Source organism: Sus scrofa, chromosome 3 (genome assembly GCF_054392235.1).
Source record: "Sus scrofa isolate SSC_HxYL_T2T_F1_AM1 chromosome 3, Sscrofa_HxYL_maternal_Yorkshire_Landrace_v2.0, whole genome shotgun sequence".
Lineage (NCBI taxonomy): Eukaryota > Metazoa > Chordata > Mammalia > Artiodactyla > Suidae > Sus > Sus scrofa.
The window spans coordinates 66,774,495-66,800,943 of NC_139385.1; the positions used below are offsets into that span (position 1 = coordinate 66,774,495).

The following is a 26,449-nucleotide window of genomic DNA, read 5'->3' on the forward strand; positions in this document are numbered from 1 at the left end:
AGAATTACTGCCAATAAATGTCACAGCTCCGTCCATTGCATGCTCGAGAAGCAGTAAGTCACAGCACTCGGATGACTTCAAGTGCCCTTTCCCACTCAAGGAACCAGGTCTGGAGCAAGGAAAGTACTAGATAAGCCTGGAGCACCTTGATGCACCAGAACGCAATAAAGGTCTCCAAGTCCAATAGGCGAGGACACACGTTAGCTTGAATGGGCTCCCATGACCTGTTGAACACTGGATAATTTGGGTATTGAAAATACTGCTAACAGATAATATCAAATTTTACTTTAAAAATGAAAAAAGGCTGGGGAATGAGGTTCTTGACTGGGTAGGAAGGAGGAATCACAGCGCAACCATTCATGTGATAACTAAGGCGAAGACTGCCAGTGGTTATGAAAGCTATGGGATGCTCACAGGGGCTCCCAGCGTCCACAGGGGATTCCGGGAGGAAGCTGTCTTATGGGGATGCCGAGCCCACTGCACCTGCCCCAGTGATCAAAGTCAGCATGGTGACAACCCGTATGATGATGCAGAGGCACACAGATCACCTATGTGCTGTATCCCTTCCCATCATTTTAACCCGCATGTAGTCCCAACAAGCAGACAAATCCAAGTTGAGAAATAACTCGCAAAATACTGGTCTGGATTCCCCTTCATAAAGGAGGACGGACTGTTTGGATGGAGACACACGCAATAACCAAATGCGATGCTCCTTGAAGAAAGCCTGACCCAGGTCAGCAAATGACATTATTAAAGACATTTTGGGGACAACTGGTGACATGTGAATTATAGGATTTTATTAAATTAAGGTTAATTTTTATTAGTCACAATGTTAATCTAGAGGAAAGGACAGAGTGCTCGTTATTCTCCAAATATGCTCCTAGAAAGACTCAAAACAGCAAAGATTTTCTACAAAGAGTAATAACTCAAAATGCTTTGTAGCTTTCATGACCTGAAGCATTGATACCAGGTGTTAGGAATCAACACTGAGTAAGGACCAGGACACTGAGGTGTGAATGACAGGAGCGGACAAGCTCTGTGGGACTTACATTTTGTCACTGAACTTGGTCTCCCAGAACTGCTTTAAGAGATAAGTTTTTTTTTAAATGGCCACACCTATAGCATATGGAAGTTCTCAGGCCAGGGACTGAATCTGAGCTGCAGCTGAGACCAACACCACAGCTGCTGCAACACTGGATCCTTTAACCCACTGTACTAGCAGGGATTGAACCCTCACCTCCACAGCAACCTGAACCAATGCAGTGGGATTCTCACCCACTGTCCCACAGGGGGAACTCCCAAGATGACACACGTTTTAAAAGTACAGCCACAGAACTTACGTTTTTGCTAGGGACGCACATAGGTGTCCCCTGTTTCACCTGACCGGCTTCCACGGTCACACCCATCACTATCGGATCTCGAGAATTAAAGATAAACTGAGGAAGGATTTTAATCTTGCAGGGAAACACTGCTATATGCCTAAAAGGAAAAAAGACAATCCAAGGATTTTTAAGCCTCCCAAATCACTTAGAAACAGGAAAAAACACACACAGGTGACTATGAGGCCGAGGGTGGAGCTCAGGAGCCTCAGCAGAACCTGCTTCCAGCTGGGTCCCAGGGCTCATGGGAGGTCTACCCTGGGGACCACACAGCCTTTTACACCATACCCCCTCCTTTTCTCTACCAGGTCCCCAAATCGGCTGATCCAAAAGCCCACCTTCTCCATTTATCAAGCAGATGTTCAGAATGCTTTAACAGTTTCTAGCAGTCTTAATCCAATTCACATCTTTCCCTTCAGGTTTCGTGATCTAAAGGGAGCGTTCTGCTCTACAATGCATGTCAGACTGAGCCATCAGCCGTCCCTCCCTATGGTCACTCTGCTCTGAGCCTCCGTCTCGTCCTGCCTGGACCACAGGAGCCTGGTGCACCAACTCCCTGCCGGTGGCTGACGGGGTCCCACGTGACAGGGGTCCTCCCCGACCCTCCCCCATTGCCCCCTTCCCCCAACACCGGGGACACCGTGGCTGCCTCCACCCCTGGAGCCCAAGCCTTCCAGCAAGGTCCCTCCTCCTGGACACTTCATCCTTCTCAGGTGGGCCGCCCCCCCCACCCCAAAACCCACTATTAAACACAGCTCTCCTCCTCAAGACCCTTTCCTGCTTTAGTTTGCTTTCCAGTAGTTATCCCAATCTCCTGTGTTCTTGGCTTGTCTTTCCCCTGAGCTCCCCAAAGTCCTGATCCTGGTCACGCTGACCCCCTAGCAACTGCAGCAGTGCCACCTCCACTGGGCACTCTGCGAGGTTTGCTGGAGGAATGACATTTCCCCCACACAACATCTCGCCCCATTTCACTTTCTAATTCTCCACCCTTTAATTTTGTTACTTCCATTCCCCTCAACCTCAGAAAAGGAACCCCAGCAAGACCAAGCCCCAAATGGAGCAACACCCCATCAATGGAACCCAGGCCTGCTGAACTGAAAATGAAAAGTAAACAGAGATGCTACACAGAGGACTGATGACACGCTGCTGGGATGTCGTGGGCGGGAAGACTCTGTGGTTTACAACAGAGCTCCTGGGACACGGCCTCTGGGAGAGGGGCAGGTGCCACACATCTACTGTCCATACACCTGTCTGGTACTTGGTAATCCCCAAAAAATCAACTTTATTACCAAAGACTTAAAGTAGAAAAGAGCACCAACTTACTTAAATTCTTCTTGTTTCTGTTTCTTGTAGTCTTGTCTGTATTTCGTAAAGGCATCAAATAAATGATAAATAATTTCTGCACTAAAAATTCTAACTCCTAAACTATCAGCCATTTCTTGTGCATCCCGTTCAATTCTCACATCAAAGGCCAAAATTACTGCATACCTGAAAGGTGACAACACATCAAAGATCACTGAATGAAACGCAGACCATGTCTTAACCGCTCTACTGAAGCCAGTAGGCAACAGGAAAGCCTTCACGGCAAAAGAGAAACTACTCACTGAGGGTCATGTTCCAACATCACGGAAGCCTTCATAACATCCTTTTTATGGACGGGACCAATGTTAATTCCTGCATACTGTAAAAAGGGAGGTTCCTAGTTTAACTGCCTGTGGTAGGTACCAGGAACACCACCACAAACCACGCCCACCACAGACTCCTGCAGAGCTGGTACCGTCACTTACGGGCACTTCTGATGTTTTCAGAAATTCAAGGAGAGCTTCCAACGACCCCAGCGTGGATGCCTGCACATACACTCCTTTCTCTTCTAATTTGATAGCATTAAGGGTCTGCTTTAACTCATGGATCAGTTCATCCTGAAAAGAAATGACATTTGACGAGGTTATAAACCCATTCTATCTCAGCAGCCTAGAATTAAACTATGATTCTCTTCTTGATTAAGTGCCCATCCGAAAACATGAACCCATGGCTTAGGAAGGCCACGGTAGAGCAGAGCCTGTGCAGGAACAGAAGAGATTCGGGGGCCAGGGCTGAGCTGGGTGCATCCCACTTCACCTCTGTTAGCTTTGCTCCTGATGAACTAGTCTTCACTCTGCACAACCTGGCAAACAGAACAGATGGGTGAACAGAGCCATATACAGCATGAGAACCTGCTAAATGAACGAAATGTGCTACCGTGGCCCAAAGCCACTTAAGGAAGAAATACCCTAATCTCAGCCGTCCTTTTCTCCATCATTGCTCCTTTGAAGGTGGAGCGATATTGACCAGAAATAGGTAAAACAAATGGATGCCATTAAAGACCCAAGTCCACACCATACTCGAAACTGGCAGAGGGACGCCAGCCCTGCTCTCACTGTCCCTAAGTTGGCTGATTCCCTGACAACAGTGTCAGAGTACTGCTTAAAGAACAATGGTCCAGCACATGGGACGAGTTGTGTGCTGGCACAGTAGTATTTTCACACTGGCAAGAGAATAAATTAACTACGTCTCAAATGCTTGCTTTTGCGAAACTCCGCTGGGCTCACCTGTGCCATCTGTTTCTAAAAACAGGTAGACAGACTTTAAAATCACTCCTAAAACCTAGTAAGATATTTGCTTAGTTCCGTCTACTTATCTGAATATCTTAAAAAAACGAGTGAACAACTTCTAGCTTCCAATTCATCTTTTATCTAAATAAAATGCTATTTTAAAAGTTTTATGTATATATGATCATGTATGTCCATTCATGATTATATAAAGTAATGTAAAAACATCAGCTGTTTATTAAGAGACCACCAGGTAAGTCTTCACAAAGACAAGATTCCTGCTTCATCCATCATTTCTAGCATGTGCCTGACCGACACAAGGTACAACTCAAAACGGCTTTGCAGGAAAACAGAAATTAAAGTAACTTACTTTGAGAACTGGGATTTCATCTTCTTTATAAGCCACAAGGAGGGGCAAACCAGCCAGTGTTTTCTCCAGGTCCTTCCCAAGAATCTTCACCCCCTGAGCTGCTTCCACTTCCTTATGCTTTTCATACTGGTTCTACAGAGATGAAAACACCTGTCACCACATTTATCTGAAAAGCAGTTCAACTGTCACAACCTTAGGAGTGGGAAAGCTTCTTGGACTAGACACGAAAAGCAACAAACACAACTTGACAGACTGATAAATTCAACATTAAGTAATTCTGTTTTCTCAAGATACCATAGAATAGTAAAAAGACAAGTCACAGAACAGAAGATGCTACAATACATCCAATCCAGAAACAGATGAGTTTCCTGACTGCATAAGCAATACCTGTCAATCTGTAATCAAGAGAAATGATGCCTGGGACAAATGGGCATTTCACAAAGCAGAAAATTTAAACATAAATAATGACCAACTAAACATATAATAAATGTTTTCCAACCACATTTCAATTAGATAAGTGCCAGCTGAAACAGCAATGAGCTACACACCCACCGGAATGGGCAGTTTTAAAAACGGACAGTATCAGAGCTGTTGAAGATGTGAAACAATACCAACTCTAAGACACTGCAGTTGGAAGCATGATGCGCGACACTCCCTGGGGACGATCGCATGGCACCATCCAGCAGAAGTGGCACGAAGCCTCAGTGCTGACACAGCAGTTCACTCTAGGTACATGCCCTGGAGAAACTGGTATGGCTACAGTAGGAGAGACACCAGCCTGCTCAGGGCCGCCACACTGCCAGTGACAAAAACTTAAAACCTGGAGAAGGCCCACACTTCTCCATCAACAGGAACACAAATAAATAAAGCATGGGACAGTCATGCAGTGGAAAACTACACAACAACAAAAAAGAACCACTTAGCGCTAAACGCAACGTGGGTAAATCTCAACATTATTGTTTAACTGAAAGAAGCCAGATACAAAGGAACACACTGAAAATGATTCCATTTATATAAAGCCCATACATATTTTTTAGAAGTGTACCCTCAGGTATTAAAACTATTTAAAAAACAAAAAACCCTAAAAGACTGTCCTAAAAATGGGAACATACTAAACTTTTAGGGAGGGAAGGAGCAAAGATTTGCAAGAGGCACAAAGAAGGCTTCTACGGTGCCTGCAATGCTGATTCTTGCATGCTTCCTAAAAATCTGATAAACTTTCCTTCCATATTCTCTGTATGTTTCTGGATATTTTATTTCAAAACAAAAAATGCTACTGAAAAACTAGTTAGCAGTATACAACCAAAACAATGCAGTTTTGACTTTTATGAGAAACTTAGTTGGTAAATACAAACTCTCCCACATCCTACTCTGACAGATGGTCCTCACAGGATAAAGACACGCAAAACAAAATGAGGACTGAAGGCTGCGTGCTGTGTATTAAGCCAGGGGGCTCTCAAAGGGAGGACGCAACCGTAGCAGAACTCTGAAACACCGTACAGGTCCCCTCGTGCCAAGGCTGACCACTCTGACTTACCTTCACCCTTAACTCCTTCATAGGAGGAGGTAAAAGGAGGCCTCGGATCTGAGTGACAATGGGCCCTTCTACTCCAGGAACAATAATTGTATCTCCTTCCTTCAAACGTCCATTGATCAATATGACATCTATAGTGGTGCCCATTCCTGGGAGAGCCTTAACCTAGGAGACATCATTGCAAAGGGAGTGAAATATAGGCTACAGTGCAGGCGGAAGCTGAAGTGAATATCTCCACCCAAGAACCCTATTTTAAAAGCTGGCCATTACCTCCATGACCTGTGCTCTCAGCTCTTCACAGTGAGCGAGTCTCTTGCTCAACATGGTCTGAGTCAGCTCGACGAGAAGGTAAATCAGACTTCCCATGCCATCGCCAGTATGCGCAGAGGTAGGTACCAAGGACACAAAAGTGCGGGGATCCTTATTCTCATAAAACAGAGCTGCATTCAACCCCTAGAGACAGAAAAAGCAAAGTCATCCCAAAAGACCAAGCTGTGGAAGGAGGTAACCAAAATATGAGTGACTGACTAGAAGCCAAACGAACAATGGCTCTTCATTCTGAAAATTCCTCAAAAACACCAGATCATGTATATAAACTGGGGACATCAACTTTATTACAGAAAAACACTTTCTTTCGAGGTCAACTTGGTTTTTAAAATTTAAACATTCAGGCTGCAAAGAGAGGTCTCTCAAATATCAGCCTTCCGATTTAAACAGGAAAAGGGAGAAGTGGAAAAGAATAAAGATGCTACTAATAGAGGAATAGAACCAGTATTAATGAAACTACTGACTTAATTATAAAGACAATATAAAAAGAGGAAAAAAATATTCTATGATCTAGTCTCTTCATAAAGAAGGGAAAGCTTTCTTACCTGCTGTGCAAATTCCACAATAATAGCCTTTGCTCTCTCCTCGAATTCGTCTTTTGTATTCTTTTTCTGCTTCTTTAAAGTAACAGCCACATCAGTATCGGGGCTCTTTTTCCAATCATACAACCTATCAATCTGGAAAATTTTTTTTTTTTCATGAGAAAAATCTCAAAAGCATTAGCAACACTCAGGAATTTAATTAAGGTTCATGAAATAGCTCCAGCAAAGTCCAGAAAACTCCAGATATATATATATATTCCATATATCCAGAATATTACTTGGCTATTTCATTGTACCAAAAGCCTCTTAGAGTCTGCTAATCACACATACACTTAAGTAGAAACTGCTGAAGTACCACACTGCCCATCAGCCTCCAACCAGTTCATGAGAGGCTGTTATTTCTCGCAAAAGATGACAGCCTAGAATTACCCTAAGAATATCAACATACACTGGAATTCCAAAATCATTTTGTTAAAAAAGACAGGAAAAAGGATTAATTACAGTCAAGTCCTATCACTCGGAAAATTACATATGAAATAGAAAATTAAAAATTATTTCCTAAGAGAATAACAGCCCATGTTAATTGTTGTATTGCTCAAATTAGGGTTTAATCTGTTTAATCAAATAATCTATTTTCCCTAACTTTTCAAAAGAGTGATAAATGGGTATAGAGAAGACAATTACAGAGATTATCACAACACTGTAAGTCAACTATACTTCAATGAGCCTTTTAAAAAGGAAAAAAATATATATAATAGTAAAAACAAACAAAAAGCACATAATCTGTTCAAACCAAAACTCATAATCTGCTCAGTCAAGGGTGATAATATAAAGCAGACCAATCTGAATGCTTTAAGAGGAAAAATCACTAAGTAGAAACAGACCCAGAAATGACAATGATGATATAATACATATACTGTGGCCTTAAAATAGTTATTATAAATATATTCAATGACTTTAAAGGAAAAAACATAACTTGTAAAGCTAAATATATATATATGATCTAAAATGAAAAAAAAATCACTCCATGAGGTGAAGCAAATTAGCATACTGCTGACGATTGGTGACCTTGAAGACAAAGCAAATAAAAACCACCACAACTGAACATATACAGAAAAAAGAATGGAGGAAAGAAAACACTTCTGCCACTATAGGACAATATTAACAGAAGTAACTCGAGTTCTAGAAAAGTCCTAGAATTTTATCAAACACTTTATAGGGTAAGAAAACAGGGCAGAAAAACATCTGCACATATAATGACCAAGAACTTTCTAAGAAAATCAAACTCAAGCAGGATAAACACAAAGAAAACTCTTATATAATCTGACAAAACTCCGAGAAAAGTCTTAAAAGCAATGAAAAAACCCTCACATTACATACCAGGGAACAATGAATGACTAGAGCTAAAAGCCAGAAAGTGATGAAGGAAAGAAAATTTTTTAGATCTTTTTTTTTTTAACCTCTATCACATAAAAAATTCAGAAACTATTCTGACCTAAATGATAAAAAAAAAAAAAATTTCAATACATCTAAGCAGTGCTTTTAACAGTGCTAAACATACATTTCAGTGCTTATATTGAAAAGGAAAAAATTATGAGAAATCAATGATCTAAGCTTCCATTTAATGAAATGGGAAAAAGAACAAATGAAAAGAAATATAAATAGAAATGATAAAATTAAACCTCCAGTCAATAAAATACAAAGACAAATGGAGAATATCAATAAAACCAAAAGCTGGTTTTTAAAGACATAAATTTCTAAACTGACAAAAGAAAAGTAAAAAACCCAAATAACCTAAATTTAAAAAATTCCATGCTGGAGTTCCCGTCGTGGTGCAGTGGTTAATGAATCCAACTAGGAACCATGAGGTTGCGGGTTCAATCCCTGGCCTCTCTCAGTGGGTTAAGGATCCGGCGTTGCAGTGAACTGTGGTATAGGTTGCAGAGGCAGCTCAGATCCCACGTTGCTGTGGCTCTGGCATAAGCCGGCGGCTACAGCTCCAATTCGACCCCTAGCCTGGAACCTCCATATGCCACGGGAGCAGCCCTAGAAAAGACAAAAAAAAAAAAAAAAAGAAAAGAAATTCCATGCTGATGTGACTTTACTACTGAATCCTGCCACTTAAAGAAGAAGCACTAATTCTACACAAACGCTTTCAGAAAATAGAAAAGGAAATACTTAATACATCTTATGAAAAAGCCACTACTTCTGTATCAAAACCAGACAAAGGATATTATAAAAAAACAAAAACAAAAACAAAAAAAAACCCTACATACCAATAATTACAAATACGGACACAAAAACCTTCCCCAAAACAAGGTCCTATTATTTATCACAGGAAATGATATTCAATATCCTGTGATAAACCATAATGGAAAAGAATGTATAACTGAATCATTTTGCTGTATTAATTTCTGCCATACAACACTGTAAATCAAATATACCTCAATCAAATTTTTAAAAAAATCTCTTCCAGAATACTGTTAAAAATGGCCATACTAACCAAACAATCTACAGCTTTAATGTGATCCCTGTCAAATTACTCCACGACATTTTTCACAGAACTAGAACAGCCCTAACATTTATATGGAACCATAACAGACCCAAAATTGCCAAAGCCATCCTCAAGGAAAAGAACAAAGCAGGAGGCAGACAATATAAAGCTACAGTATTTGAAACAGTGTGGTACTGGCACAAAAACAGACATGTGGAACAATGGCACAGAACAGAGAGCCCAGAAATAAACCCATACACCTATAGGTCAATTAATCTTTGACAAAGGAGGCAAGAATATACAACAGTCTCTTTAGCAAGTGGTGCTGGGAAAGCTGGACAGCTGCATGCAAATCAGTGAAGTAAGAGCACGCCCTTACACCATGCACAAAAATAAACTCAAAATGGCTTAAAGACTGAAGACAAAACACCATAAAACTCCTAGAAAAGATCATACACAAAACATTCTGACATAAAGTGTACAAATGTTTTATTAGGTCAGTCTCCCCAGGCAATGGAAACAAAAGCAAAAATAAACAAATGGGACCTAATCAAACTTAGAAGTTGTGCACAGCAAAGGAAACTATAAACAAAACAAAGCGACAACCTAAAGAATGGAAGAAAATATTTGCAAATGATGTGACTGACAAGAGCTTAATTTCCAAAATATACAAACAGCTCATACAACTCAACAACAAAAAAACAAACAACCCAATCAAAAAAATGGGCAGAAGACCTAGTCATTTCTCCAAAGAAGAAATACAAATGGTCAATAGGCACAGGAAGAAATGTTCAACATCACTAATTATTAGAGAAATGCAAATCAAAACTACAATGAGGTACTACTTCACACTGGTCAGAATGGCCATCCTTAAAAAGTCTACAGATAACAAATGCTAGAGAGGATGCGGAAAAAAGGGAACCCTCCTACACTGTTGGTGGGAATATAAGTTGGTACAACCACTATGGAAAACAGTATGGAGACACCCTCAGAAAACTAAGGATAGAGTTATGATCCAGCAACCTCACTCCTGGGCATATATCCAGATAAAACCATAATTTGAAAAGATACATGTTACCCCTATGTTCATTATATATTAAAAAAAGTGTTTATATGTATAACTGTACAGCAGAAATTAACACATTATAAATCAAGTATATACTTCAATAAAAAAACCTCTTCCAAAAAAATTAGCAAATGAAACCCAGCAATATAGGAAAAATATATCATGACCAAGTAGAGTTTATTCCAATAATGCAAGGTTGCTTTAACAATTAAAAAATCAATAGTAGAGAACAAATTGTGCTAGAACTACTGGACCTGACACCCTTCAAAAAAATTAACAGAATGGATCACCTAAATGTAAAGTACCAAACTCTAAACCTCCTAGAAGATAACAGGAGGAAAGCCAGATGACTGTGGCTATGGTAACAGGTAGATACAATACCAAAGGCATGATCTCAGAGAATTAATAAGCTGAACTTAATCAAAAATTTAAAAATTTTGCTCTGTGAAAGAGCATGACTCGAGAGTGAGATCATAAGGCATAAAATGGGAGAAAATATTTGTAAAAAACACATCTGATTGATAAAGGAATGGTATCTAAAATAGACAAAGAACTCTTAAAAGTAAGTAAACAAAGAATCCAATTTTAAAATGGGCTAAAGAGTTCCCATTGTGGCTCAGCGGTTAATGAATCCAAGTAGGAACCATGAGGTTGCGGGTTTGATCCCTGGCCTTGCTCAGTGGGTTAAGGATCCGCCGTTGCCGTGAGCTGTGGTGTAGGTTGCAGACACGGCTCAGATCCCGTGTTGCTGTGGCTCTGGCATAGGCCGGTAGCTACAGCTCTGATTCGACTCCTAGCCTGGGAACCTCCATATGCCGTGGGAGCGGCTCAAGAAAAGGCAAAAAGACAAAAATAAAACAAAATAAAATGGGCTAAAAATGCTTAATGAATACCTCACCAAAAAAGGTAAGACAGACGGCAAATAAGTACATGAAAAGATGTTCCACTTCTTATGTCACCAGGGAAATGTGAATAAAACAAGATACCACTACATACCTATTAGAATGGCCAAAATCAAAAACACTTAAAATACCAAATGCTGGTGAGGATATGGAGCAACAGGAACTCTCTTCTAATGCTGGTGGAAATACAACATGGGACAACACTTTGGCAGTTTCTTACAAAACTAAACATTCTTACCGTACGGCCCAGCCAGCATGCTCCTTGTCATTTACCCAGGAGTTGAAAACTTATGTCCACACAAAAAACTGCAGTCATATACTCTTTTTCATGCTCTTTACATGTTATTGTATATTGGTCCAGACCCACAGAGTATACAACGTCAACAGTGAACCCTAATATAAACTATGAACTTTGGGGAATAATGATGTATCAATGGAGGTTCATCGACTATAACAAATGTACTTCTTTAGTGGAGGATGTTGATAATTTGGGGTGGGGCTGTACAGAGTTGAAGACAGAGGTGTATAGGAAAGCTCTGTACTTTCCCATCCATATTTGTTCAAAGTGAGCTCTTTAAATGCAATGAAGTAATAATCAGAGTAAAAAGTGAGTAAAGCCCCATCCCTGAAACATCAACAGTAATTCACCTTGTTGTGGGATGAGTATTTGACAAAAATCAATAGTCATTGAAGACTTAAACAAAACAAACACAAATCTAAGCAACCTAGGAATAGATAAGAACTTTCTCAATTTAATAAAGTATATTTACAAAAACCCCCACAACTGACATCATACTTTACAGTGAAAGAGAACTTTTCTCCCTAAGATGGGGAGGAAAACTGGGCCTAATCATTGAATTTAACCAGGCCACAAGATAAAAAGTCAGTATGTCCTACTGTCTAGCACTGGGAACTCTATCTAGTCACTTATGATGGAGCATGATGGAAGATAATGTGAGAAAAAAGAATGTACATATGTATGTGTGACTGGGTCACCTTGCTATATAGTAGAAAACTGACAGAACACTGTAAATGAGCTATAATGGAAAAAAATAAAAATTATTTAAAAAAAAAGTCAATATGTAAAAATCAACTGAGAGTTCCTCCTGTGGCAAGTGGGTTAAGAATCCAACTCCAGCAGCTGAGGTTGCTATGGAGGCACAGTTGGCTCCCAGGCCCAACACAGTGGGTTAAAGGATCTGAGGTTTGCAGCAGCTGCAGCACAGGTCTCAACCATGGATTGAATTCAGTCCCTGGCCCTGGGAACTTCCATATGCTGCGGGTGTGGCCATTTGAAAAAAAAATGGGGGGGGGGATCTTTTCATACAGGGTTTTGAAATGCATATTTATTTTGGGCAAAAGTGAACCTTGACTCTACCTTACACCATGCACAAAAGTATCTTAAAAACACCATATCTATAGTGATAGCTAGAGTGGAGAAATTTTTCATAAACTTGTAGGAAAAGATTACTTATATAGAACACAGGCAACAAAGTATAAAAACATTCTAAGTCAATTTCACCAAAATTAGAAGTTTCTCCTCTTCAATATACATAATTAAGAAAATGAAAAACTAAGTCCCTGATTACAAGCATCTATCTGCAACATACACAAATGACAAAGTACTTCTATCAACAACATACAAAGAACTCTTAAAATTCAGTTAAGGCAACTAACAATCTAATAAAAAATGAGCAAAGGATTTTGAATAGATATTTCACAGAGAGAGACAGCAAATTAAGTACATGAAAAGATGTTTGATGCCATTAATCATCATGGAAATTCAAATTAAACCAGTGTAATTTGGCACTACACACTTACTAGAATGGCTTCAGGTAGGGTTAAGTGTTTTCAAAAATGAGCAGAAATTGCAACTCTCAGAAAGTGCTGGTTAAAAAACATAATCTCTTTTGGGAAAATGTGTCAATTTTCTCATGAAGCTGAAACCCAGCAATTCTATTCATAAATACTTCTAAAGGTAAAGAAGACAAACGTCTACACAGGCTTCTGTAGCAATGTTCATAGCTGCTTGATTAAAACCCTAAAACTGCCATCAATCCAAAAGCCTTCATCAGGTAAATGAATGAAATGTGGTATTATCTAGATAATGAAATATTACTAAAGAACAACCTATGATCTATGCAACAAAATGGATAAATGTATAATAACATGAGCAGTAAAAAAATGCCTCACTCAAAAGGTCTCAAACTGTATAATTCCATTAATATGAAATTATAAAATAGGCAAGACTAGTCTACAGTGGTAGAAAGAAGGTTGGTGTTTGGAGCTGCAGAAGGGGCATGCTGACTCTAAAAGAACATAGGGACCATTCTGGGAATATGGAGATAAGTTTGTATTCTGAATGACAGTGGCTATATGTGCATATTTATTTGTCAACATATACTGAACCGGACACTTACCATGAGTACATTTTCCTCTCTTTTCTTCTTCTTTTTTTGGGGGGGTCTTTTTAGGGCTGCACCCACAGCATGTGGAAGGTCCCCCCCCCCGCAAGCTAGGGGGTTGAATCAGAGCTACAGCTATCAACCTTTTTTAACCACAGAAAATTTAAACAGCATATTTTCACAATTTAGTTTTTCAGAAGGAGAACTTACCTTATTGAGTGCAACAATGAAGGGACATTTTTTAGATTTCAAAAGGTTGATAGATTCAATTGTCTGGGGTTCCAAACCATGCATAATATCAACAACCAAAATGGCAATATCACAAAGAGAGCTTCCTCTGTTTCTCAGATTACTGTTGGAAAAGAGGGAAAAAGATGCACAGAAACAGAAATCTTGAAATTAATGCTTTTACTTAAAGAAACTAAAAAATTTAATTCCTTTGTGAAAGCTATACAGAAAGAATGAAATGAAGTACGTGTGTTAAAGTCAAGTGCCATTAACCCTTAACTAGCCAAATGCTTATCTGACAGTGAACTGACATCAGTTGGAATGACTTAGTTCCAGAAGTTACCCCATTATTTCTGCCAATTAATTTTACTAACCAAGATTTTTGCACTAAGGGACATGGCCAAGAGACAACAGGATAAAATTCCATCTGTAATGAGTGTCACAGGAGACAGACCAGGTATGTATCAGGATTTGCTCTTTCAAGGTGGAAAAGACTTCTCTATAAAAAACAAGTATCCAAATAAACTGCTACTAAACCAGTGAGGCACGGATGAGGGCTGGGAATTACAGGTACCACAGATCTCAAAAGAGTACCCAAAATTAGTGACTACTTAGAACTCCTCATTCATTGAAGCTTTAGACTCAATGGTTTCAAGCAGTCTGCTTGATGACAAAAGATGCAAATCGCTCTTACCTGAAAGACTCATGCCCAGGAGTGTCAATAATCAGCATTCCTGGAATCCGTACATTCTCCCTATCAAACTAGAAAAGATGGGGAAACATGGAGAGCTTATTAACAAAGCCGAAACAATGACAGCTTCTTTGCAAAACAATTATTCTGCTGTTAAATCTTCAAAATATGATCACTTTCTTTTCCAAATGAACCGTTTTAAAATAGTCAGTGAGTTGATCAGCAAAGCACAAGTTAATATTTTCATTAGTATCATGATTTTTGTCAAAAAAAAAAAAAAAAGTGAAATGAGAAAACATCTCCCTTGTTAGTCATATAACTTCAATGTAGTCTCTCTCTCTCTCTCTCTCTCTCTTTTTTGCTTTTTAGAGCCGCACTTGCAGCATATAGAGGTTCCCAAGCCGGGGGTCAAATCGGAGCTGCAGCTGCCAGCCTACACTAGGGCCACAGCAACGCAGGATCCAAGCCACCTCTGCAACCTACACCACAGCTTATGGTAATGCCAGATCCTCAACCCATGGAGCCAAGCCAGGGATACTAGTCAGATTCATTTCTGCTGCGCCACAATGGGAACTCTCCCATGTAGTCTACATTTAAACAGGTTATTAGTATGTGACAAATGCCAGAGTACTCATCTGAGAGTGACTACAAAAAGCTGACACACAAAAGGTTCTCAGTATTTGGAAATTTATCTAGTCCAACTTTAACGCAATTCTAACTCTAGAAAATATGCCCAAGTATGTTTTAAAGAAAATTTACCATGTTGACTTAAAATATTAAAGAAGTTCATATCCTGTTTAGTCAAATAATATCATAAACCCTTGATTTTCTGCACAAAGGTACACAAATGAATGGAAACATTACAAGAGGCCAGATATGGACATTCTCTTTTAACCTGAAGAGCAGTGCCAATCAACAAATCTACCACACACAAAAAACTTTTATTTTGCTCATCTAAATAACTTCCCAAAATCTTATCTAGTTGATCTAGGTCAAAATGATTCAAATGCAAAACATTTCAAATGTGTCATCTGGTGGTCCCAAATCAAAATTCACTTATTATTATTTTCACTTCACTGGAGTATAAATGATATAATCACAATATAATTACACCTGTCATACAAAGGTTATCCTGAGAACCTTAATATATGCCTAATAAAAATCATGCTTTTTAACTATGTTCTAAAATAACACCAGATTTCAAGTCCTAGCAAGTGGGAGAATAAGCTATTATAAAATTGCTAGTGACTAACTCAGAGAAATACTAGATCAAAACAACAAAAACTAAATAAAATTTAAATTAGAGGAGTTCCCTGATAGCACAGCAGGTTAAGGATCCAGCATTGTCACTGCTGTGGTGTGGGTTCAATCCCTAGCCTGAGAACTTCTGCAAGCCGTACATGTGACCAAAAAGAAAAGGAAAGGGGGAAAAAAAGGAATGCAAGCCTAAGTCAGTGCCATCCAGAGGGTCCAACATATCTGGCCAGAGCCAGTGCCAACAACACGGCATGAAAAATAAATAAATAAATTACAAATTTAGAAAACTATAATTCAAGAAAACCATCCAAAGATTTTAAACTACATACTGAAACGGAACAACACATAACTGGAATGTTGACCCAGAATAATCACCAAGTTGCAAAAAGACCACATGACTTATAAAGAGAATGAAACCCAGCTTGTAATCAAACTTGAAAGCTAAAGCTTTATGGTATAAGAAACTGGCATAACAGTCAAGGTAATTAACCGAGGAAAATGTGAACCAAGGATTTTATACTTAGCCACTGACTTTCCAGGATGAAGGACACAAAGTAAGTCTTCAATATTCAAAAAACTAAAGGAATATCACTCTTATTACTCCTTCTTTAGGAATTTACCAGCAAACAAGCTTCATAAAACAATTTTGAACAAACAAAACAAAAACTGGAGAGAAAGGCCCTTTCTATATATAGAACTAAGACTAAATAAAGAATAAAATACTATAAAGCACATAATAATACATGCTGTGCATTACACCAGACAGCATGACTTCAACCAAAGATGAGTAAGACTACTAGAATTGTTATCAAAAATACTCAGGAGCCAATCACCAGGCAGACAGAACTATCTCAACACGGTAACAACTGAAATGGATTAAAATACAGTAAACACGCTGAGATCCATGAGTTTATAATAATACAAACCAAACCAAACCCATCACTCCTTTGCCTTTATTTAAAGCTGGTCAATAAAAGGTAAAGGAGCCTGATCCTGTCTTTCCTCCTCCACACCTCATCACTCAATGACCAAAGAGCACCTTAGAACTCTAGAGGTAATCAGGTGATGGGACTGGAATACCAACATTTGCAACCCCTAAACACATGAAACGGTAGAGATTACTTCAAAAGTCACTCCTGGGTGGAAGAAGGGGGTTTTTGAGAGAAAGGGCTTCTGAGAAAACTAGCAAGGTTTATTTCCTTACGTAGGTGACACAATGTATGCATTAAACTAAGTTTTACATTAATCTTAGGGTACTTTATTGTGTTATATTTTGCATAAATAAACTGAGTATGTCCGAAGTAGAGAAATGGAGATAAAGAAAATATAAACAATGTGATAGCAGGAAAAGAGTGGAGGAGGAAATAGAATTTGTGAGCATGGAGATCTACAGTAAATGTGTTAAAATACAGCGGGAAACAGCACCGCTTCAGAACAGCGACTGCCTTCTGGAGCAAAAGGGAAGAAAATGGAATGGGAGGACTCCTACAATAGTTAGTTTTATGACTTTAAAAAAGAGACTGAAGAACAACAGGGCAAAATGGCACCTGTTAATAATGAATGATGAGCAAATGAGTCTGTTGTACTATCTTTTTTTCTATGTTTAAATTTGTATCTTAATTTCTGTCATAGATTAAAACACATGAAATAAAGTATACTTACATTTTTAATCATCTTAGTTTGTTCATTAATAGCTTCAAGAGGAACATTGGTGGCGCCAATCTGCTGCGTGATACCACCTGCTTCACCATCTTGTACGTGTGTGTGACGGAGCTGGGATAAGATAGCAGATTCAGATTTGAATTTCAAAATGCAAAAAGAAGCAAACATAGTAAGAAAATAAATTATTGCAAACAGAACTCCTTATGTGTTTCTATGAGCTTTAGGGAACCATTCATAACTATATATAAAAAGTTATATATCAATGCATACAACATTTTCTTACTTTATCTAGAATTTTTGTCTTCCCTGTGTCCACATGACCAAGTACACAAATAACAGGAGCTCTTAGCTTTTCTGTATTTACATTTTTACTATGTTCAAGTCGTCGTTTCTAGGAATGAAAAGAAAAAACACAAAGTTAAATATTATTTCAAACACTATCATTTTCCTTTAAATTATTTTGCAAGAGAATGCCACAATCTGCATTCAAGTTGTATGCTGATTTAACTACATGAAATTGCATTTTATAGTGTGAACTTTATAACCTTTGGACAAGGAGATATCTTGTCCAAAGAACAGATTTCATGGCAGCACTACTGATTAGGAATAAGAACAGTGTAAAATGTGGGCTCAAACTTTCTATATACTTTGATATGGCTAATTTTAGTGGAATATAAAGAAGAGAAAAGGAATTGTCTTTTTGTCACACTTACTATATAGCACAACCTCTAACCTACGTAGGGGTTAGTTAATATAAAAAGAGGTATATTCTAGCATTCAAAAATTTCATTGGATCTTAAGAATTATTAAAAATTTTAAAGCAACATATTTCAAAACTTTATCCAGTGTGCAAATGCAATACAACTTTTCACTTAGGAGAGGGTTAATGCAAGCTTCAGCCTAAGACATCCACCTGACATCACTTACCTTTCTAAGATACCACTAAGCATGAGAAAGCTTGTCCTTGAACTGCAATGTTTTTCTCTGTAGCATTTACTTCTAAATACTTCAGCTTTCCGAGAACCAAACGAAAACACAAGGCAGCAGTTCCTCTTTAAAATAACAGCCTTTCAAGTACAATAAGGCTGGCATTCAAATGAAATAAAGCTTTCATAAAAAGTCTTTAGTAATGTCATTTACAAAACCATTTTCCATCCAAAAACCATTTTTGCATGAACTCTCTCATTTCTACCAGTAGACAATGAATCTTTCTATAGAAACTGTAAGGAAAAAACATTCTGAAATGTCAAAAGTGAGATGCAAGTATTTACTAGCAAAGAGTACTAATCAGCCACTTCACAATACATAGGACTCCAAAGCAAACGGCAAAGCAAAAGCATTTACTCATTCCTGGCTTAACTAACACCTTAGTTAGGGCTTGACATGGCTGAAAATTGCCTTTTGCTCCCGTACACGATGAACTGTTGAAATTTCCTGGGGAACAATGTAGTTTAGAGACTTTGACTCCGAAATTCTACCTCTAACATATCTGGCCTAAAGCAATGGCAAGGTGAGTATACAGAGGAGTCTGTGTACAACAGTGTTTGTCACTGGAGTATTGTTTATACTAGCAAAAAACAGCAACTACTTCGTCTTCCTTAGTAGAGTACTTCTCAATCTGTGTGTCCTATATCCCAGGGCTCCTCTATCTGGTTGCATGTGAGTGGTGACCTCGATCCACCAAGGAGATTCTTACTAAGGGGAGATGTCAGAAAACTGTAACACGTAGCAAGGTTTCAGAACAATCATTTTTGTTAGGGACTGAATTGTGTCTCTTCCAAATACACTGAGGCCCTAACCCCCAATGTAACTTATTTGGAGAGAGGACTTCATTTAACCTTTCTATTACCTCCTTAAAAGCCCTAAGAGTAGAGCCCTAATCTAGCAGGGCTGCTGTCCTTAAAAGAGAAAATTAAAAATCTTTCTGAGCACTTACAGGGGAAAAGCCAGGTGAGGACACTTGCAAGGAAGGAAGAAGGTCCTCACCAGAAAACAACCCTGCAAGCTCTGGAATCTTGAATTCCTAAGTCTAAGAACTGTCAGAAAATAAATTTCTGTTGTGGCAGCCCAAGCAGATATACAAGGTTAAATTAGAGTCCTTCCATAAAATGGAACGTAATAGAGGCTAAAGGTGCTGAGGCAGAACTTCGTAAATGATGGAATGAGGCACTCAGCAAATCCTCTCTGCAAAATTAAAAGATAAAAACTGGACAGAATAGTCAAAACAGCCACTTAAAGGCTCTAAGAAATTGGCCAAAAGCATGTAACAAATTGAGAAAATCTACCGACCACCAGCAAGAGCAGCAGAAGCCTGTGGGGTTCTGGGCCGGAGCTGCTCCATCACAAGGCTCCCCTCTCAAGGCTCCAAGGGAGAAAAGTGGTCCTCACGGATGCCAGTCAGATTCATTAACCATGGAGCCACAATGGAACTCCCAGGAACTCCTATTATTTTTAAATAAATTATGGAAACTCTAGAATTAAGTGCATTAACAAATTTAAAAATTCATTAGAGGAGCTTAACAATACGTGTATCCTGGCAGAAGAAAAAACATCAAAGAACTTAAGGATGAATTAATAGAAATTATACAGGCTGATCAAAGGAATGAAGAACAATCGATAGAGCCTGAAGTGATCTGTGGGACCCCCTCAAATGCACCAATGACAGAGAGGAGAAAGAAATAGGCAGGAAGGTTATTTGAAGAAATAATGGCACAAAACTTGCAAAATCTGATGAAAACATTTAATCTACAACATCAAAAAACTCAGTAAACTTGAAGTAGGATAAATACAAAAGATCTACACCAAGACACATTCGAATTAAATTGCTAAAAGCCAAGATCAAAAGGAAAATCCTGACAGCAAGAGAAAAATCACTGTGTATAGTGAACCCAAGAAAGAGTAACAGCTTAATTTTCATCATCAAAAGTGGAGGCCAGAGGCAGTGAAATAACATAGCCAAAGAATTAATAAATAGGAGGAAAAACTGTCAGGCAAGAATCCTGCATGCAGCAATATTATCTTTAAAAATGAAGGTGAGGAGTTCCTGTTGTGGCTCAGTGGTTATCGAATCCAACTAGTATCCATGAGGACGTGGGTTTGATCCCTAGCCTTGCTCAGTGGGTTAAGGATCCAGCATCCCTGTGGCTGTGGCACAGACTGGCAGCTATAGCTCCGATTCAACCCCTGGCCTGGGAACCTCCATGTATGCCACGGGTGCAGTCCTAAAAAAAAGACAAAAATAAAAAAATAAAGAATAAATAAATAAATAAAAATGAAGGTGAAATAAACAACTTCCAGATTTAAAAAGATCAACATGACGGGAAATATCTCAGAAGTTTAACAGGATGAAATGAAATGACAACAGATGGTAACTAAAACCAAATGAAGAAATGAGGACTCCCAGAAATATTAGCCTATAAATATATTTTTCTCCTCTTACTTTAAAAGATGTAAGATCAGATAAGACATTAATAACACCACTGTTTTATTGGATTTAGAACATTCATAAACCTAATATACGGTGACTAAATCACATCTCAACCAAGCTGTTTAAAAACTGTTGATCTAGAGATCCACAGCATATTGTTACATGAGACAGAAAAGAATATGCTTATAAAGTTTATAAGTTTATAGGGAGTTCCCGTCGTGACTCAGTGGTTAATGAATCCGACTAAGAACCATGAGGACGCAGGTTCAATCACTGGCCTTGCTCAGTGGGTTAAGGATCCAGCGTTGCCATGAGCTGTGGTGTAGGTTGCAAACGTGGCTGGATCCAGTGTTGCTGTGGCTGTGGTGTAGGCCAGCGGCTACGGCTCCGATCAGACCCCTAGCCTGGGAACCTCCATACGCTGCGAGAGCGGCCCTAGAAAAGGCAAAAAGACAAAATAAATAAATAAAGTTTATAAGTTTATAAAGTTTACCTAATTTTAATCAGTTATTTTTTTTCATCGTGAGGCTCGTAAACACACTGATGAACAGGACAGTTCTTATTACCTCACTGGGGAGTGACATAATGTGTAACTTGGACTTTCTTTCTTACACCCATTCTGTTTAAGTCATCAAACAGTTCACAAAGATTCTCTCATGTTTAGGTACAGAGCAAGAACTGGCTTGAACAGGTGCACTGGGAAGAGGCAGAGATACAACCAGGAGAAGGGAAGGAAACCCAACTGACTTATAGAGTGTAGAAGCCAGAGACACTGCTCAACTCCCTAAAAAGAGAAGTCTCTCTCCCCGAAATAGAGAATTATGTGCCCCAAAATGTCCATAATGCTGGGACTGAGAAATCCATTCAGAAAATATATCTAGATGCCACAGGAGAAGGCAAATACTGATATATAGGTATTAAAACAAAAACTTATAACGAAAATTATACATCAAAAGATTAAGAAAAGGAAAGATGAAAACGTTTTTAGTTTTTCAGATACTTCAGCATCCTCAAGCAAACTAAAGTAGTTTTCAGTGTATTATTTATGCTAGGTTGACATCATTAAAGAAACATTACTGAAGCCTCCTAAAGCCTACTGTATTAAGTACAAACAACAATAAGCCAGCTAGACATGTGAACTTTACTAAACAGAAGCCTTATTAACTCACCAGATTTAAACAACTGAAGTGATCAGATGCTGCAGACTAACTAACCTAAAAACTTAAGGCAAACACTCAACTGGTGTTTATAAGAGAGGGCATAAAGCTCAGAATACTTCTGCATACCTATAAATCACCAAAGAGCACATTAAAATTTGGAGAAAACAAGAAAAAATGATGAAGAAGTCACCATTTTGACTTAGTAAGACTGAGGTCCTTGGGTTAGACCAGTGTCAGAGATTTACCATGTCTCAATGTTACAAAAACTGGACAAAGCTACCACTCTGAGACTATATTTTTAAAAGTGCTCCTCAATAAAAGCCTTTTGTGTGGTTCTAATAATTACAGAGGAATGGGAAGGAAAGGAGGAAAGAAAAGAGGAAAAACAAATACCTCAATCCTCCGTTTTGCTTTGTCATAAGCCCGTTCTTCTTTAGTTCGATCGTCGTCTGAGTCATACTCAGATTCTGAGCTCACTTCTTTACTTGGCTTTTTATCTAAGGTTTTCCCTGCATCCTTCTCATCTGACACCTTTTCATCTTCTTCATCAGCTTCACTGCCTTCACTCTCTCCTTCTTCCTCCTCCTCCTCTTCACTCTCTTCTTCTTCCTCCTCCTCTTCCTCCTCCTCCTCCTCTTCTTCAGGGTTTTCTTTTACTTCTATATGCACCGTGTTTCCTTCTTTCAGGAGATCAAAGATTGTGAAATAAAGGAAAGTTAAAAGTAAGACATTTCTATCAAAATAGAGACCTTAAAGGAAAAATAATTCTAAAAGTGTACCAGATAAGGCAGTAACATTATATCATTAATTACAAATGAATATTTTCACACCTCATATATGCAGTGTCTGTCTAAATGTTACAAGGAACTTAACAGTACAAACCAATGCATTAATCCATACTTAAGCTAATAAAGAAGAAAAACACGCCTAAGGCCAGATACAAGAGAAGACAGAACCCAAGGAGGTGAACACTATGCTTAGTACTTGTTTCCCCTTGGGGTCACCTGCTGATCCTGGGGGGAGGCACAGCTGAAAGGCTAGGCAGTGCTCTTACAGCCTCTCAGAGCTGAGGGGTCTGGGCACTGGGAGTTCAGGCCTATCAAGGATCTCAGGGGTCAGGCAGATGGACACTGGTTAATGCCCTTATTGTGGGGTGAAATCCTGAAAACTGGTACCCAAGCAGGAAGGAGAAACAAAAAGTAAACAGGACAGCCCCATTACTGGCAGATCATCTTCAGATCCTCTCAATTCTAAATGTGGAATAAGATGATTCTATATTGCTTGGTCACTTCTGGCAGATGTACACATAAATTCTCTCTGGAGGAAGAAAACACCAACCTTGACATCCAAGTACTTCTATAGTTTCAAACAGCTGAGGAGAAACTCAATGAACCAGAAAACAGAAGAAACAATCTAGAATGAACCAGAGACCCAGCGGGTGAAAAATAATGAAAAGAGGCAAAGACATAGGGATACAGTAAGAAGGTCTATCACAGGCATGACCTGAACTCCTGAGGAGAGACAGCGCCTCCCAGCACTGCAAAACTGGTAACACATAGGCAGAATACATACAAAGAAAACAAACGTGGCTACATCATAATCAAACTGATGAAAACCAAAGACACATAAGAAATTTAGGTTGACACCTGACTTTTAAACAGAAACAATAAATATCTTTGAAGTGTTAAATAAGTAAAATTACAAAGAATGCCTCACTCAGTATTTCACCCTCAAGAATGAAGATGAGATAGATATTTTCAAAAAAGCAAAAACAGAATGTCTCAGTAACCAATTCATACTAAAGTAAATTCTAAAAGGTCTTCTTCAGACAGGAAGAAATGATCCTAAAGAATGTTAGAGATGCAAGAAGAAATGAAGCAGGACAAAAAGCTGAGAATGTGGGTAAACTTAAAAAAAAAAAAATTAAAAAAACTTTAAAAAAAAGGCTATTATGGGGTTTAAAACAGAGAATTAAAATAAATGAGAACAATGTATATAAACTGAGAATTGGTGCAGTCACTGCTGTGGGCACAATGGGTTAAAGAATCCGGCGTTGTTGCAGGTATGGTAGAGGTCGAGGCTGTGGCTCGGGTTCAGAAGTCCCTGGCCCAGGAACTTCTATGTGCTGTGGGTGTGGCCATAAAAAAAACTTTTTAATTAAAAAAAAAAAAAATTTGAAGGAATTCCTGTCATGGCTCAGCAGAAACTAACCTGACTAGTATCCATGAGGATGTGGGTTTGATCTCTGGCCTTGCTCAGTCAGTTAAGGATCCGGCATTGCCTCGAGCTGTGCTATAGGTCACAGACATGGCTCATATCTGGTGTTACTGTGGCTGTGGCACAGGCCAGCAGTTGTAGCTCCGATTCGACCTCTAGTCTGGGAACTTCCATATGCCACACCTGCAGACTAAAAGAAAAAAAAAAAAAAAAGAAAGAAAACTGATTGAATGTTTTCTCACACATGCTATGGCCTTTACATCACCTGGAAAGAAGATAAAGAAGGTAACAGTAGTTCCAAGATCCACACTAGGAGTTCCCTGGTGGCTTAGCTGTTAAGAATTCAGCACTGTTGTGGCTCAGGTTTGATCCCTGGCTCAGGGAATTTCTAGATGCTGTGGGCGTGGCAAAAACAAAAAAGGGAAAGAAAAGCAAAGATCCATGTTAAAAATCTCTAGAGTAACCACTAAAAATAAGCAGAAAAGCATAAGACTTCCAAACTCATGGAAGGAGAAAAAAAAGTAATAATAAAATTTCCACCAATCCAAAAGAAAGGAGAGAAAAACAGAATAAATAAGAACTTGGTACACTGATGAAGTACACTGATAAATATAAAACCAATATACTTCTCTGATCATGTCAAATGTTAGATGTAACGGGCCAAGTATTCTAGGTAAAATACACATCGACAAAGTGGATTTAAAAACCTCAACTACATGCTGTTTAAGTAGAGAGAAAGAAAATTAAAGATAGGAAAAAAAAATCGTATCAATTAAGTCAGACTTTAAAGCAAAAGACATCACTTGAAATAAATAAGTGATAAAACAGTCAACTCATTAGAAAGATAAAAGACAATAACATAGCACTAAGATATATAAATCAAAAATTAGTAGAACTCAGGGAGAAACAGATAATCTCCAAAGCAGGATAGGAGATTTGAATACACCCTTCTCAGTGAGAGGGGGAAAAAAGCACATCAGAAAAAAAGCTCAGAACATAAAAGACCTTAACAAAATGATCAGCACACTTGACTAAATATAGAGAATGTGGCACCCAACTAGTGCAGAATATAAACCCTGTCCAATCACATATGAAACATTTACAATAACCATCCATTTGTTGGGCTGTATATTAAGTCAATATATTTCAAAGGACAGAACCATATATGTCTGTTGATCACAGTGAAGTAGCAATACATAATTATAAAGTACTCACTTTCATAAATTAAGAAATATACTTCTACAAAAAGATACATACACCCCTATGTTCACAGCAGCACTAGGTATAATAGCCAAGACATGGAAACAACCTAAATGTAACGAGATATGTAGTACATTCACATGCACACACACAGGAATATTACTTAACCATTAAAAGGAATGAAATAATGCCATTCACAGCAACACAGGTGGACCAAGAGATCATCATACTAAGTGAAGTCAGAAAGACAAATGCCATATGATATTTAAGTGAAAATACAATACAAATTAAAACACCTATGGAACAAAAATAGACTCACAGATATAGACAACAAACTTGTGGTTGCCAAGTGGGAGGGGGAAAGAGTGAGGAATATAGACTGGGTATTTGGATTAGCGATGCAAACTAGTGTATATATATAGAGAGAGAGAAGATGGATAAACAAGGTCCTACTGTACAAGGAACTATATCAAAAGAACATGAAAAAGAACATATATGTATAACTGAGTTACTTTGCTGTACAGCAGAAATTAACAATACTGTAAATCAACTATACTTCAATACAATTAAAAAAATGCATTTCTAGGAGTTCCCTTCATGGCTCAGCAGAAACAAATCTGACTAGAATCCATGAGGATGTGGATTTGATCCCTGGCCTCACTAAGTGGGTTAAGGATCCAGTGTTGCCGTGAGCTGTGGTTTAGGTCGCAGACATGGCTCGGATCCTACACTGCTATGGCTATGGTGTAGGCCGGCAACTACAACTGATTCAACCCCTAGCCTGGGAACTTCTTTCTTTACGCCGCAAGTACAGCCCTAAAAAGCAAAGGAAAAAAAATCTAAATAGGTAAAATTAATATATCAAAACAGAAATTTAAAAGTAACAGATCAGAACTTAAAGAATTTGGCTAAAGTCAGGCTTAAAGAGAAAAAAAAATAAAGAGCCAAATATCCATGTCAAAACGTTAGGAAAAAGCCAAATTAAACCCTAAAAATGTAG

At 38.5% G+C, this 26,449-nt stretch overlaps 1 protein-coding gene across 2 annotated transcripts in view; it reads right to left on the bottom strand.

The window, feature by feature from the left end:
* Positions 1 to 26,449, bottom strand: part of EIF5B (eukaryotic translation initiation factor 5B) — a 68,470-nt gene that overhangs the window by 3,233 nt on the left and 38,788 nt on the right. Inside the window, exons 10-22 of one of the 2 annotated variants that reach the window (XM_021087193.2) lie at positions 22,426 to 22,709; positions 17,729 to 17,836; positions 17,446 to 17,556; positions 14,530 to 14,597; positions 13,818 to 13,959; positions 6,744 to 6,875; positions 6,142 to 6,324; positions 5,875 to 6,036; positions 4,338 to 4,469; positions 3,167 to 3,298; positions 2,984 to 3,060; positions 2,703 to 2,867; positions 1,341 to 1,479 (exon numbers count right to left, since the gene is read on the bottom strand). In XM_021087193.2, coding sequence (XP_020942852.1) covers positions 1,341 to 1,479; positions 2,703 to 2,867; positions 2,984 to 3,060; positions 3,167 to 3,298; positions 4,338 to 4,469; positions 5,875 to 6,036; positions 6,142 to 6,324; positions 6,744 to 6,875; positions 13,818 to 13,959; positions 14,530 to 14,597; positions 17,446 to 17,556; positions 17,729 to 17,836; positions 22,426 to 22,709 — 1,835 coding nt within the window. Of the gene's footprint in view, positions 1 to 1,340; positions 1,480 to 2,702; positions 2,868 to 2,983; positions 3,061 to 3,166; positions 3,299 to 4,337; positions 4,470 to 5,874; positions 6,037 to 6,141; positions 6,325 to 6,743; positions 6,876 to 13,817; positions 13,960 to 14,529; positions 14,598 to 17,445; positions 17,557 to 17,728; positions 17,837 to 22,425; positions 22,713 to 26,449 lie in introns of both variants that reach the window. The other variant, XM_021087192.2, reaches the window with a different exon arrangement.